General features: G+C 42.3%; 2 protein-coding genes across 5 annotated transcripts; one reads left to right on the top strand and one right to left on the bottom strand.

The window, feature by feature from the left end:
- The first annotated feature begins 32 nt into the window (after window positions 1-32).
- On the top strand, window positions 33-3,371 carry Ada2b (Transcriptional adapter 2B). 2 transcript variants are annotated; one of them, XM_018112282.3, is made up of 4 exons: window positions 33-259; window positions 784-1,656; window positions 1,962-2,041; window positions 2,117-3,371. In XM_018112282.3, the coding sequence occupies exons 1-4, from the start codon at window positions 146-148 to the stop codon at window positions 2,814-2,816; spliced, it is 1,767 nt and encodes a 588-aa protein (XP_017967771.2). In that variant the 5' UTR covers window positions 33-145; the 3' UTR covers window positions 2,817-3,371. The 2 variants fall into 2 exon arrangements, with proteins under 2 accessions (XP_017967771.2, XP_017967772.1); XM_018112283.3 differs by having other exon boundaries at window positions 1,892-2,041; window positions 2,117-2,500.
- Window positions 3,372-7,062, bottom strand: PolI (DNA polymerase iota). 3 transcript variants are annotated; one of them, XM_018112281.3, is made up of 3 exons: window positions 6,924-7,062; window positions 4,861-5,825; window positions 3,372-4,801 (listed from the first exon to the last, which is right to left on the bottom strand). In XM_018112281.3, exons 2-3 carry the CDS (start codon window positions 5,815-5,817, stop codon window positions 3,509-3,511), a joined length of 2,250 nt encoding a protein of 749 aa, XP_017967770.1. In that variant the 5' UTR covers window positions 5,818-5,825; window positions 6,924-7,062; the 3' UTR covers window positions 3,372-3,508. The 3 variants fall into 3 exon arrangements, with proteins under 3 accessions (XP_017967770.1, XP_089112818.1, XP_089112753.1); XM_089256692.1 differs by lacking the exon at window positions 6,924-7,062 and adding an exon at window positions 6,129-6,867; XM_089256627.1 differs by lacking the exon at window positions 6,924-7,062 and having other exon boundaries at window positions 4,861-5,964.
- Between the last annotated feature and the right edge of the window lie 8,555 nt (window positions 7,063-15,617).

Below are 15,617 nucleotides of genomic sequence, written 5' to 3'. Positions count from 1 at the left end.
CTGGTCACACCAGAGAAAGACAAGGGTGTTAGCTGTGTTTTCGAACGATATGGCAACTCTGTTTTTGGGCCAAGATGGCGACTGAAGCATAAAGCGTTTTTTCGCATTTTCAATTATTCAAGAAAAAACGCTATTTAACGTCAAAATGACTACAATTGCGGATTTGTTCACAAAGTACAATTGCACTAATTGCCAGGATGATATCCAAGGCATACGTGTGCATTGTGCTGAGTGCGAAAATTTTGACCTGTGCCTCCAAGTAAGTATAAGTACACGTATACATATGTATGTGTATGTATGAATATGTAGTATACAGCTACATACATCGACTTTTACTCACACTGACACAGACATAACGCGAAAAGAGCTGACATATATATGTGTTTGTGCTGACGCATCTAAAACTGTACATATAGCCGGGCGATTTCACGATGTTGTTTTTAAACAGCTGTTCTCTGTGTACTCGGCAACGAAATATGCAAAAATGTATACTAGTGCGTCTGAGTAAATGTGATTGAATGTTTTTTAACATTGTATAAAAAGTGCTGGAAAATTGATGCTTAAGTTCATGCGAGCTCAAGGCAACTGGATATATAAATATATTCCAGTTAATTAGTATCTGCTTGAAATTAAGTTAATCATCTGAATGACCGATCTAATCGGTATTGGCCAGTAACGGATAACTAGTCTCTACTTATCGCAAAGGTCGATAGTTCGTGAAGAATCACATAAACAAAAGTATTTTTGAACTTTTCCGTTATGATTAATATTTTCGTTTTATAGTGCTTCGCAACTGGCGCAGAGATTGGCGCCCATCAAAACAGTCATGCATATCAGTTTATGGACACCGGCACTGCCATATTGAGTGTATTCCGCGGCAAGGGCGCCTGGACGGCACGCGAAGAGATTCGTCTGTTAGATGCAATCGAACAGTATGGCTTCGGCAATTGGGAGGATATTAGCAAACACATTGAAACCAAGTCCGCGGAGGATGCCAAAGAGGAGTATGTAAATAAATTTGTGAATGGAACAATTGGCAAGGCCACTTGGACGCCAGCGCATCTGTTGCGGCCCTCCCTAGTTGATCATACTCAAGATGACACTGGACCATTGGGCGCCAATGCGCTTGCCCGCCTGCCACCCTTAGATATAACCAATGAAGAAGCGCTGCAACTGGGCTACATGCCCAATCGTGATAGCTTTGAGCGCGAGTATGATCCAACGGCCGAACAGTTGATCTCAAACATTGTATTAAGTTCGGAGGATGTGGAAGTGGATATCATGCTGAAGCTGGCTCATGTGGATATATACACACGGCGACTGCGTGAGCGGGCACGCAGAAAACGAATGGTGCGCGACTATCAGCTCGTGGCCAACTTCTTTCGCAATCGCAACTATGCGCTGCATCCGGGCCTCACCAAGGAGCAGAAGGAGTTCCGTGATCGCTTTCGTGTCTTTGCTCAATTCTACTCCTGCAACGAGTACGAGCGCCTGCTCAGTTCGCTTGAGCGCGAGAAGGAGCTGCGCATCAGGCAGTCGGAGCTGTACCGCTATCGCTACAATGGCATCACGAAGATCGACGATTGCCGGCACTTTGAGCAGCATGCAGCAATGGCGACACATCGCTCCACGGGACCATATGGCCATGGAAAGACCGTAAGTGTGGCATATCGTTTGTGTGATTGGTCCCTTGTATTTGAATGCATGGCGAGTTGAATATCGTGTCTGCTAGAGCTGGAAAACCAAATTGGCAACTGATCCATTTTGAGATGAAGGAGTAGCTCTGTTGATTTTCCAGCTCTGGTTGTTAACTATGTTAGTTGAATCGCAACGCAACGCAACGCAATGAAAATGTTCTCCCTGTCTCTTGTCTTACTTTCACGATATTCAGCTCCTTTGTATTATCAACGCGCCCAACTCGCAGCGTTTGAATGGTTGTATAAGACAATGTTTAACCACAGGACAACATACATCCTTACAATGGAAGTCTTCGGCCGCTAAGCTCTTCCTTGCACTCCCCTCAAGCGAATCCCAGAAAGGCGTAAGTCCACACATACATCCCTGCATGGATCATGTCATATCATCAATATTTTCTCTTGTTTGCATCGATTCACAGCGAACAGTTAAGCGGCGCCGAGGCAAGTTCAAGTTCAATCGCACCAAGAAGCATGCACCACATCGGCGACCCGACCTGCTCCGGCGCATTATTGCCCAGCAGAAACTACTTGGATAGCTATCGGACATCGTCGGCAGCTACGACAACGATGCTGCCGACGACAATGACAACGGGGACGGCGACGGCGATGGGGATGGGGATGGGGATGAGCACGGACATGGGCCAGGGGCTGACATTGGAGTCGGCAATGACAGCGACGGCAGCGACTTCCACGGCTACGATGACGGCAGCCCAGGCGAACTTGCCACAGTCGACAGCAGCAGCGAAGGGAAACCCACAACATCAGCAGCAGCTGCTGCAAAGCGGCTTAAAAATGCAGCTGCATCTAAACGATCCCGCCGCCGCCGCCGCCGCCGCCAGCAATAGTTCGGCAGAGGAACAACTGCAGCAGCAACAACAGCCGCCAAGCATGAGCCAAATTCTGCGCAGCCAACTGGACGAGCTGAAACGTCTGCCTCAGCCACTGGGCAGCAATTTGCTCACGCACAATGAGCTGGATTTGTGCAAGAAGCACAACATAACACCCACAACCTATCTATCCTTCAAAACGGTCTGTCTCAGTGGTGCTCCATCTCTGGGCAGTCCCATGGAAATCTCGCTGCGCAAGTTCTTCATCAAATGCGGCTGGCTGAGCCACTGAACGTGCCACTGCAACTGTTGCCGTCATTTCTGCTGTTGTTGCCATTTTCCTAGAAAACACTATAAAAAATGAATTATTGCTTCAAAGACTTTAATCAATATTTTATTATATAGTTATATATATATAAATATATATAGTTAAAATGTATGATAATAGGTCGCCCTAAACAAATTTGATATAATTATATACAAATCATTATTTCTATTTAATATATATTCAATTTTTTTTGTAAATATTTCGTTGTTGCCATTTAAGGTAAACTACAAAACTTCAATTTGTATTTCAACTTTAACTTGTATCAAGTCAAACGGACAGATTCCCAAATTTCTTAGCAACAAAGAGAACAAAAACAAGTTTTGTTATTTAAAACACATATTAGTAATATATGCAAAGTGTGAGAGTGCTTCAGTTCAGCATTCGTTTGGACGCTTTAGCAAGGGCAAACACAGAGGAAAGTAAAAGATTTATTAAGCTTAAGTAGGGCACCTTTAAAATTCTGTATGTGAGTATTCAATGAAGTGTATATGAAATAATAAATGTACTGAATAATGCGAATCGGGAATTTCATCAACAGTTTATTCTAAAACCACAAACCTATCAAAATATATATGTGTATATATAATATAGTGTATATGTGTTTCGTATTTAATCTTAATTAGGCAGAGTTTGCGTTGAACGCGGCTACAACAACATCACTTGTTCCTCAGGAAATAACGATATAGGGTATTCTTCTGCGTGGTGGTGCTGCTGCTGCCGGCACCGCTGCTGCTACTGCTGCTGTCGGCACTGGCCGAGCTGCCGCTGCTAGTGGTCGCCTGCTCCACGGCATTGGCTGCAGCGACCACTAGCGAGCTGCGCCATGAGGCAATCAATTCGTTTTGCAACTCAACTGGCAGCTCCTTGAAGACCTGAGCATCCACTCCGGCGGGGCAGCCCAGATGCGCCAGTGAATCGCCCGTGGCCGCCTCTGTGGTTGCACTGCCCACACTGGGCGCTTGCGCCGCCTCCTGCAACGCTGGCGTCAGAGTGGGAGTGCTGGGCGCACTGACTGTGTCATCCATGGGCGAGGGCAGCGGCGAAGATGCCGTCGAGCTGGCATTCGAGCTAAGGCGGCTGGCCGTGCGTGCGGGTATAAAACGGAGACTGCCATCGATTCGATTGACCAGCGTGTTGGGCGGCTGAATTGTGCGAAATCGCGGCGCACTGGACGATCCCGATGTGGACGCCGCAATTGGGCTCATTGGAAAATCCTTTTCGCTGTCACGTGAGTTGAGTCGCAGATCGCAAACGCGCAGTTTGCTCGGCGAGGCTACATCGGCTGCCGTGTCCGCCACATCGCCGGCGAGGCGACTGCGCTTCGACACCAGCAAGCGGCCAATGCGGCTCTTCTTGGGCGAGGGCTCCACCTCCGTTTCGGAGAAATCACTGAAATCCGAATTGGTGGCTGCCGATTCCGAGCCATTGTCCAGGAGCATGGGCACCGGTGACGCTGTGGTGGCGCGTCTTCTATAGAACTGATCACTGGGCTTGAATGTGGTGGGTGAGGAGCGAAAGGCGGCCTCGTCGCCGCTCATCGCTGTCGGACTGCTCTCCGACGTAGGACTAGTGAGACTCGTATTAGTTAGAGAAGTGATAGACTGCACCTCCAGGTCGGCCTTTTTAATGAGAAAATTCGCTATCGACGAGGAGCCAACCTTGCGTTCCTGAAACTTGGAGAAGGCCAGGCCAATAAGTGTGATGTTGAAGGGTTTATTCAGATCCACAATGCGCTCAAAGAGACGCATTATGATCTTGAGCAGCTTGTCCAAGGCTCCATCCGCCAGCTGCACTTTGCAGACGCCCGTCTCGCCGGCACAGACAGAGGCCTTGAAGAGCGAGGGCAGTATGTTCGCCTGCTTGGTCTCGCGATGGCTGCTCTTTTTCTGGGGATCAAATTTACGCAGCACCACCTTGATGGCAATGGGAATGCGACCGTCCTCGGCCACCTGTTGGAAGGGTTACATATGAGTGTCTGTTGAATTTCTATTTATAGGTTGCAACCCACCTGCTCCATCAGCCGCTTGAGCAACATGCGAAACTTTTCTGTGACATCCGCGTGCACCGATATGGTCTTGCAGGCATCCTCAACACTGATCGTCTTGGGTTTGCCTGTCGGTCGAACGCAGCTGGCATCGCGGCCCAGTGCCAGGTCGCGCAGCTTGGTCGCCGTCTCGAAGCCAAACTTCTTGCGCATAAAGTCCATGTCGCAGTTCTGAAGTTGCTCCACACTGGTAATGCCCGCCTCCTGCAGCAGCGTTTGCGTCTTCTGGCCAATGCCCGTGACGCTGTGCAGATCGTTCAGCTCCCGCATGAACTGCTCGGCATACGTGGACACCAGCACCGTCTGCTGGTTGGGCTTGTGGCGGCTGCCCACGAGTTTGGCCAGCAACTTGTTGTAGGAAATACCCGCACAACAGGTGATGCCCAGCCGCAGGTGCAGTTCGTCGCGTATTTCCTGGGCTATGCGCGTGCCTATGGCCAGTCGTTGGGCGCAGCCGCAGCTGCAGGCAGTCAGCGGAGTGCCATCCGCTGGGTAGATGTTTCCCACAGGTGGCTTGAACTGGGCATCGGCTGCGTGTGCCTGTCGCAGTTCTACCAGCGACGTGACATCCATGTAGTTCTCATCGAAACCCAGCTTCTCGACGTCGGGCGTGTAGTTGAGCAGCAGATCGAAGATCTTTTGGGACATTAGCCGATATGGGGCCAGGTCCTCGCCATTGACCAGCACTAGGTCAGCGCAAACACGTTTCGCCTCCACGACAAGCATCAGCTTGGTAACGCCTCTCGCTCGGGCCACATAGTTGCAGGTGACCACAATGTTCTTCTGCTGCACGGCCAGTGGCTGGGTGCGCAGAGAGGGATCACGCAACTCCTCCACTTGGGCATAGAAATAATCCATGTCCAGGTGTATGATGGTGCGCTGGTGTGGCTCGCTCTTATTAAGTACGCTGGCGAAATCCATCTTGGCGCCTGACGTAATGAAAACAAAACATTCATTGGTTGATATACTCGATTTATTGAGTTGAAAGGAGTACATTGAATAAGTATGAGTATGAAATATATTTGTTTTAGAGCCAGGCTTCGACTAGATGTGGAATTTCAGAGTGACACACTTTACTTTCATTTAGAGTTTTAGAGTCACACCTAATGCAATAGCAATAGCAAACAAGTGGTTCTAAAACATTGTAGCTGTTTGATAAATATCGAAATGCAGTTTTAGAGATGCACTCAGCAAATGACAAATTCATAATAAAAACGCACTTTTAAAGTTACCGTCTCACATTCATAGAGAAACCTATGAAAAACAAATGCTTCTCGAACTGTAAGAAGTATTTTGCGGTCAAATGTATCCGATAGAAATGCTTCCTTTTCTTCTAATTTTCATTGTATCTTGAATTATCGTATTTTCGCGTTCTTTCCGCCGCTAAAACAAAACAAAGCGCACCAACAAAAACAAGCGCCGTCCGCCTCCTGCGTCCGCCCGTGACCTTTGAAAAAGAGCTACGCGTGCCGACGCGTCGTCGCTGTCGACATTATTTCGTCACTGAGCGCGGAAGAGCCGTAAGGCAGACAGATAGAGTGAGAGACAAAGAGAGCAAGTCTAGGCTAGCGGGTGTTGGGTGATGCGAGAGCGCCGACGATTATATTATGATTTTTTTTTTCCAGTTTTTTTTTTTCGCGCGATGTTCGCCTTGACGTACGTTGAGAAATTTTCTTGCTGTTGCTTGCGCTCCGCCGTTCCGAACGGTACCCACACACCCACAATATCGGCAGCCGACTTTCTAATCAAACAAACGAATACGAAACAACATGTACAGTGCACCGGTAGATTGTTTAGTTCGTCAACAATATTGCACATATATTTGTAATCAAACAACAGCGAACAGACAATGATGACGCACAAATTATACAGTAAACCGAGATGGACAAGAGAAAATTATCTCTCAATGCTAAAGGCTGATCACACAAATACTGCCATTCGGCTTGCACAAAAGTCACAGTTTGTTTAGTATTTACTTAACAGTGTTGGCATTTACATGAGTACGCTCATATTGAGTATTTATTTACCTGTTAATAAACAATAGACTAAACACTGCACAACGCATCGACAACACTTTCCACAACGTTTGCGAATATTTTTGTAACGATGAGTGTCAATCGTACGCCACCACACAAATGTATCGAGTTGTAACTATACGATAGTTAAGAGTGTGACCGCTGAGTTTGTATGTGGTACACGATGTATTACTACCGATGTGGCAGCGCTATGCACATTGCCAGCTGGCTAAAATTAAATAGAATACACCAAACGCGGGAAAATATTTAAAAATGTTATTAAACTTAATATGTTGAAGAGCATCTTATCATGCACGAAAAACATTTTCATTGTTATTACAACAATTTAATGGCTGCTCATGGCTTTTTTCTTCTCTTCTTGCTAATGATATTCATGAGCTTCTTATATTAAATGTGTCGGTCAGCAGTGAAGAAGAATGCCATAAAGCAATGTTGCGATAAGTGGGTGGGCACCAACACCAGCGCTTGGGGGCAGCTGTGGTCACGCGCGATGCCGATGCCGATGTCGATGCCGTTGTAGTTGTTGCAACAATATGGAACAGTTTTATGGCACGTTGTTCTCTTTTCTTACTCTGTTGCCCTCTCTCTCCCTCTCACTCACTCTCGCCTGTGGTGCTTTATGAAATGCGCTTGGAATTTGAGCCAACAACAACAGTAACAACTTTTGCTATATGCAGGCCTTTTCTTAGTCCTACTCGGGCTCCTGCTCGTCCTGCGCCTGCGATAATCGCCCTTTTTTGCTGCTTTGACAGGCAAACAATGCTGTGAATTTTTGATTAAAATCTGGCTGCGTGTGCGTCGCAGTTGTTGTTCTTGTTGTCTAGCTTTTGGCTTTGCTACATTTGCTTGATTTTTCAGATTTTTCAGATTTTCTTATTGAAATCTTGTTTGTGGCCCAGCCAGCCGTAGGTGCTGCTGCTGCACTAATTGTGAAACGCCATAAAAGGCAAAGAAGTGCTCAAATATGGCCAAGTTCTTGCCGGACACACAGCCAGCGGTGCATCCAGCTTCTTGCCAAATTTTCAGTGTGCTCAAAAAATAAGAAGAGCGAAAAAAACTAATTAGTTGCTCGCCTGCTTTTCAGCCAAAACTGTAAAAAAAAATGTGCACAGGATCAACCACACGGCGAAGCGAAACGGATGTTCTGGCGCATCCTCTTTTAATACCCTGCACATCAATTGAGGCAAGATATGCTACATTTTTAGAGCCATTTCGTCAGGCACTGCTTTAATATCAAGTCATTTCAAAGTTCTCATTTACTTATTTATATAAATATATTCTCATCGGGCCATTACATTTCAGCAGTTACATTTTCAACATACAGTTTTACAGCCACTGCTCTGTGCACATCTTTCCTAAATTTATATGTATGTATATACAACGTAAGTAACTGCCACCACACGCAGTTTAAGAGTCACTGTGTATTTATTTGCACAGTCTGGCAGCCCTAGGCAACAGTTATGGAGTTACTGATTTTCATCAAAGCCATTTCAAATTGAAATTGTCTGATCAGTATACTAAAGCATACAGTTCCAAAGTCACATTCAATCAGCTGCAGTTTTAGAGCAACTGAATTAAAACATATTCAAGCATTTCAAACTTTGTATAATTTCTGTACTTATTACTCTTATATTTCTTTTGGGCAAAGCATACAGTTTCACAGCCACTGTCACACAGTTTTACAGCCACTAGCCCTAGAATTTCTTCTCAAACCCAGTTTAGCTGTTAATTTACAGAGTATGTGCTCAGTGGGCCTTATGCAATTGCAATCTTTTGCCTTGGGATTCTTTTTTTTCGTGCCGGGGTGTGTGAAAATCGCAAAAAGGACTGCGTGTGAGTGTGTGAGTGTGTGGCTAGTGCGGGGCAGCAAAATGTTAATAAATCTTATTTTTATCATTTGGCTATAAATACTGAATTTTTAGCTCCGGCCATGCTCAATTTATGACCATTATTTATGTCGGAAAAGCGAAAACCTCAAACATGTTGCCACAGTTTTTTTCTTTTTTCCTCTCTTTTCTCATTTTTGCGCCGTGTTGCCGTGTTGCCAGCCCCTCCAACCCTGCAGCTTGAGCGGCCTGCATAGTGCATCCATTTTGGCTTGGCTAAAAGGAAAAGATATACAAACATATTATTGCAATTTTCCAGTTGCTCCGCCCACGCCAGTTGTTCGCCCCCTCTGCGAGCGAATAAAAGGAAATATGAAAAATTGCATTACACCTTAATAAACACCTCACCTGGCAGCGATGGCAGCGACGTCGCGGGCGGGTACGGGTGCGGGTGAAGGTAGCAACAACAGCGACTGCATCAGCATCTTGTGGTATATCGGCAAATCGGAACTGCTGCAGCTGTGTGCCCTCCAGTGTCCATAATGAAGATTGTCTGCGGTTTAAGTGGACGCACGTTTCTCTCGGAGCCCAACTGCAGCTCCATCTCCGGCTCCAGTTTTGGCCTCAGCCTGGCTGCGATGGATGGGGCTGGCTGGCAGGTAACTGATCGCGATCATTTAGGCGCTCATCTGGCATAAAATTGTTAGAAACGCCCCGTGTGTATCCACAGTTGCCTGAAGGTAGCCAAGCTCCATTCCCCCTAACCGACATCTCTGCTTCTGCCTCTGCCTCTGCCTCTGCCTCCTCCACTTCCTCTTCTGCTGCTCCTTTCACTTGTTCTCAAGCGTCTCATAACGTTTTTACCGAACCCATTGAAATTATATAATTAATGCGATCGACCCACAAGTGATCAGGGACGAGCTGAGTCGATTTAGCTGTCGTCGTCCAGTCAGTCGTCGTATCCGCCGTCCTCGACGTTGTCAGTAGTTGAACGCGTCGATCAAAGAAAAGAGCTAGAGACTTCAACTTTTTTAAAATGCGAAACACGGGATATCGAGTTTACACTAAAAAACGATATCATTCGATACTTTTTTATCGATAAAAAGTATCGAAGATAAACTTTGTCAGCTAGAGTCTCCAAATTAAAGTATATTAAGACGCAGTCATACATTCGAAATACCCCCCACCCTTAAAACACCTTCGCTAAAGTCGTAATCAAATACTGAGACTGGTTCGATCAAAATTTAAACATATGAGTCTGAAAGTTTTGATGTACGTATAGAAAAATTCAACAAATGTTATATGCCACACTGCAGCGCAACCCAAGCGCAATCGCTTATATGTGAGGGTGTGGTGCGTGTATTGGATGAGTGGTGTGTGGTGCAATTATGGAATACAGTTGTTGTAGGGTCAGGGATAAGTCGAGCAGTCTGCTAGAGCTTTCTTACTTGTACCATAATAATAACTAAGGGCGATTGAGGCCCCAACTGCATCCCATTAGAACCAAAACAAAATATGAGAAAAAAGAAAAAACTGTCGAATTTGAAAAACTCAATAGAAACATGCGCTTGCGTTGGCTATAAAGCTCAGGTGTCATAATTTTGTGCAGTAGTGGAAGCTGTGGCGGGGGTGGCAGAGGAGAGGAAGAAATGGAGGTGAGCAGGGATAGATGCGCTTTAGACCAACAAGCACAGGCGTTGCATATGATGTGTAATACCTGTACTTATGAATGCTAATGAGAGATGATGATGTGGAAATGTCCCAGCTGCAGGTGGAAGATAATTATAACATATTATTATTATAATTAAATGTATTAACTATTTATTATTAATGAATATTTTGATAGATGATAGATAGTATTTAATAAATAATACGAGACTGATTAAAAAGTATTTATATACCATATTTTGATAGATGAAGATAATTTAAAAGATTTTAGAAGAATATTTTAATTCAGCCCTATTGACTTTATATATGTAGGTTGAGTAAATAAGATTGATATTATTTTGGAATGCTATCTAAATAGTTTAAGTTATCGATAATATTTAGATAAGATTATATATATTTAGATAAGATTATTTTCATAAGATTATTGTTTTTTGTTTGAAATATATTGAAATATTTTAAACGCTTTGATAAGTCGGGGATCATCAAGACCATTCCACAAATCGAAATTGAAAAGGAGATAATAATGAGATAATCTACATATTCCTCTTGCTGATAGCACATAAGTTATGACAGTTGCAGTCATTTGTTTCAGGCGACTCATAGATGCATGTACATACATATATACATATGCTTATATGCTTACGTATACCCGAACTAATTATCATAATACAGGATTGTCTATTGTATACATAATTTCATTAGATCTTAGTTGAGCTCATTCTCTCCCATAACTCACTAATTAAAAGTATTTATATATCACTGCCAGTGATAGGGTATCTGTTAGTCCATCAGTTGGGAAATCAATGTTATTGTTGTTGTCAGCATTTGTTGTCGTGATCTGAAAGTGGGTGTTACTAAGTGATGCTGATGCTGCAGACTCAATGGCTGGTCCGGCTATGCGCTGGCTTCGGTTTGGCTTGACTTCGCTTGGCTTGGCTTGGCTTGGCTGGGCTTCGTTTGGCTTGGCGGCCCGTGGAAAAAGTCTGCCATTTTTGTTATTTTTTTATTTTTCATTTTTTTCTGTATTTTCCCTCTTTTTTCTACTGCTGCTGGTGCTGCAAGCGCGCGTCCAACTCGACTGCCCCGACTCCTCCTGCATCATTAACGCGGCCAAAAGGCAATTGCAACAGCAACAACAAAGAAATAATTGCACATGCCAGCAACAACAACAATAATTGCACATGCCAACAACAACAACAGCGAGCAGCATGGATACAGCTGAGGCCGTTCCCTTGTTGTTTTGGGTCCATCGCTCGTTCTGTGTGTTGCTCTGTTAATTTTACAGCCATGTCTGATATTGCTAAATGGCTGTGAGTGGATTCGTTTAAGCACCAATTTTATTACCAACAAGCATCACGTTGCATCTGCATCAATTCGAGCTCCATTCGTTGCTGCTGCTGCGACGGCTGCTGCTGCAAGTGCCTCGGCCAGCATTCAGATCCAATCAGATGCAATCCTTTTGCATTGGCCTCGCCACTTACAACAACAACAACAACAAACTTGTTGCCCATTATAAGCGCGGCCTGGTCCAAGTTTTTTGCTGTGATTTTTGCGCCTATTTTGCATTTGGCCAGGGGATTGGCTGCCCGCTAAACCAGAATAACGCCCTCCTCCTGCAGCTGCCATTAATCGTTGAGCAACCCCAACATTATGGCTACGAATAAACAACCTAGCAACATAGCAACATAGAGCTAATCGTTTTTAATATTTATGCAACTCCAAGTGATTCGAGGTCATCAAAAATAATATACCATATATATATATGTATATTTAAATATCTACATATAGACATCTTTATAGCTTATATATAGCTGATGCAAGAGAAACTAAAGAAAGTGGATATTTTTTATTTATATTTTAAATATTCAAAATATCTTGCATTAATTTTATATTATAGCAATCAAATTATATTTTGTAGTACGCGTTTTTTAAAAAACAAGAATAAATGAAGAGTAAATAACTATAAATATATAAAATATATATGGTTTATCTTATACTGTTTCTGCAGGTGCATTGTTTAATATAAATATATTTGTATTTATATTCAGATTAAATGTTAAATTTAATGATTCAGATTAAGCGTTACATTTATTAAAAATATTAAAATTTAAAAAAAAATTTTTTTTTTTAATTTTTAAATATGTATTACCAATATAATTAAGAATAAGGTTTTGTAATAATACATTTTTTTAGACACCACAAATTTAGAATATTAAAGTTTTTAATATTTTTTATTTATTTATTTATTTTTTTTTTTTAATGTATATGCCTTTATATTTACAGAACTTTTAGAGTTTTGCAATATTTATATTTAATAGTGTAGTATATTTATTTAAAAATTTATATACCTTTATATTTATGCCTATACCTATATTTAAAATATTTATTTTTCAGAATTTTTATTTTATTTTTATAACTTAAATAATGTATTTGTGATTATTAACAAAAAAAAAATTGTATTGATTTTTTATTTTTATTTTAATCCCACTAATTATTTTGCTAAACAAAATATTTAATATTAGCTCATCCAATTACAAACAGATGAACCCACAATTAGAGCTACTGCTTGTACACTTCTACAGGGTATATCAATGGGAATGGCAAGTGTCTTGGCAGACTGCGACTGTCTGTCGCTATTGGAAAACTCGCATTCCATTTGCCCACCTGAGAACTTTTCACGCGTTTTTCCACAGAAAAGCCATAAAAATAGCCAAGCAAAAGGTAATTAACGCAGGCATTAAATGAGAGAGAAGGCATATCTGACTGAATAAGAGAGACAGAGAGAGAGAGAGAGAGAGAGAGAGAGAGAGAGCTCTCTGGAGCCCGAGTCAGATATGGCAGTAATTAGTTTTATCCGCAGTTAATGCATTCCGATTGCTACCCAATCTCTTAAGCGATGCGTATTTAAAGCCTTTCTCGTTGATTTTTATTTCCATTTGATATCTTTGTGATACTTTAGAGCTCTTTTTTGGGAAAGCGGTGGCCATTAAGTGGAGAGGCCAGGACATGCGTATGGCTATTTTAATGGACTACCATTGGGGAGTGCTCCAATAATAATATAAAACGAAGACCTTTATTGTTCTCAGCTAATGAACAGCGGCATGGGCAGAGCAGAGCAGAGCAGAGCAGAGCAGAGGAGGGGCGTAGAGAAAGGGTGGCTACGGGGCGATGGCACAGATTAACATATTAAACGAAATCGATAGCGATAAGGATACCAGGGAATGGCAAGAGCAGCCAGTTAAAGGATATTGCGGCACAGGCGCACGTGATGCGCTAATTTTGTGCCCTGACACTTGCCCGCAGCATCGGAGCGCGGATCGAAGAGGGGGTGGCAGAGTGGCACTGCGCAGTGGCACTGCGCACAATGAGTACGGCGTGTGGTCCGCCGGATATGTCAGAAGTGTCGTCATTGTGGCACGTGACTCGCTTAACGAAAAACAAAAAATAAAAAACAAAAAACTGAGACGAGAGACAAGAGACGAGAAGTGAGACCTGACAAGGGCAACGCGGGCGGTCCACGCTCCTGCCCTGGAAGGACCTTGAGCCTGAACGCAAACAGAGGCTGAACTCTGTGCAAACTGCTGCAGCTGTAATCGGAGACAATGAATGCGACGCCACCAAAAAGTGACAAGAGCCGAACAATGAGCTTTAATTTGTTTTTATTCACTTGCGATGTGCTCTGCAAAAAGATCAAATAACACAGAGAGAGAGCTGAGAGCTGAAGAGGAGAAGAGCTGAGAGCTGAGAGCTGAGCCTGGCGCCGTTCAAAGTTCAATTGCCACAAAGTTCTCACCCGAAATTAGCTGAAATATTGAAAATTTGTCTTCAATTTGTTTTGGTTTGATTTCTGATAAAATATTTATTAAGATATTAAAGATTGATTGGGCAACATTTGTAGTACTCAGATCTGAAATAATCATTCATGAAGAAGAACGAAATAGAAACAAGTAGGAATAAGTATAAAATATGTAATCATGTTTCATAATCAAGTCAATTAATTGATACATATAATATAATATGTAATTACAAACAAATAATTATTATATTATGTGATCCTATTTTTATTCAATATTAAAACAGACATCTGATTTCCCATTTTCATAATAATTGAAATGATATGTTTATTAAAATATTGTATGTTGTATATAATAAATAATAATAAAAATAACTAAAAACACACACACACAGAATTTAGCAAAATTTGGTATTAAATATTATTAGTTTATGGAATTTAAATGTTAAACATTTTCAATATTTTCATAATATCCATAACAAGATGAAATTAGCTCGATTCCATTACAGAGTACAAATAATAATAAATATAATTGGCATGCTAATGTATATATATATTTTGTTTATTATTAGTTAAAAGTTCTTTTATATAATTAACATTTAAAATGGATTTCAACATAAATATAGAAACTAGTTTATATTTTATATAAGAACATGTATTAGCCTTGAGTAAGTACACAGCGTGGTATGTTAGTGTGAGGCTATGCATTTTAACGAGGTCAACATATCATATATAGATATACAAATTGTTTGAATCTTAAGCTAGATGAGGAGATATAGCGTTGTCTTGGAGGAAAACTACTCAACTTGATATTATCTATCTATGCAGCTAATAACAATGTACAATATTTTTAATATACTTTATCTAACAACAGGTGTAATAGATCTACGTGATACTATAAGAAGTTCAACTATTCTAATCTGACACATCTGTATGTATTTAGATGTATGTATATGAGAATCTAAAAATATCAAAACCTCAATTTTAGATATCACAATCTCAATCGACGCACTCAATCATAGCTATTTATGTTTTTTTATTTTTAAGTATTTTTTAATGTGTTTTTTTTTTTTTCTCACACTATCATAAACCGATTTAGAGATTGTCCTTTTCGCTGGTGGCTGGTGGCTGGTGGCTGGTGGCTGCTTGTGGCAAGTCAATCATTTGGCCGGTGCAGTGAGTTGAGGCATATTTTAGACGTCACTTGGATCGATTTCCCAGAGCACGCCCGGCATAACGGACACACCCAGCAGCCGGGGTGGCAATTGGCATTGAGCATTGGGCATTTAGCTTTCGAGCACTTGCAACCCCGTTTATGCAGCATCCAGCGGCAGCAGCAACGGCAGCAACGGCAGCAGCGGCAGCTAAGCGGATATTCATTACACGAACCGCACGCCG

This window comes from Drosophila navojoa, chromosome 2, assembly GCF_054131105.1.
Source record: "Drosophila navojoa isolate 15081-1374.11 chromosome 2, UAZ_NAV_1.0, whole genome shotgun sequence".
Taxonomy (NCBI): Eukaryota; Metazoa; Arthropoda; class Insecta; order Diptera; family Drosophilidae; genus Drosophila; species Drosophila navojoa.
This window is presented reverse-complemented; position numbering and strand designations above follow the sequence as displayed.

Bases quoted from the DNA above. Each gene is read 5' to 3' on its own strand.
- Ada2b (XM_018112282.3), top strand. From the start codon at position 146: ATGACTACAATTGCGGATTTGTTCACAAAGTACAATTGCACTAATTGC. The intron at 260-783 runs GTAAGTATAAGT...TTCGTTTTATAG, and splicing joins ATTTTGACCTGTGCCTCCAA to TGCTTCGCAACTGGCGCAGA. The intron at 2,042-2,116 runs GTAAGTCCACAC...ATCGATTCACAG, and splicing joins CAAGCGAATCCCAGAAAGGC to CGAACAGTTAAGCGGCGCCG.
- PolI (XM_089256627.1), bottom strand. From the start codon at position 5,892: ATGTACTCCTTTCAACTCAATAAATCGAGTATATCAACCAATGAATGT. The intron at 4,802-4,860 runs GTGGGTTGCAAC...CCCTTCCAACAG, and splicing joins TCAAGCGGCTGATGGAGCAG to GTGGCCGAGGACGGTCGCAT.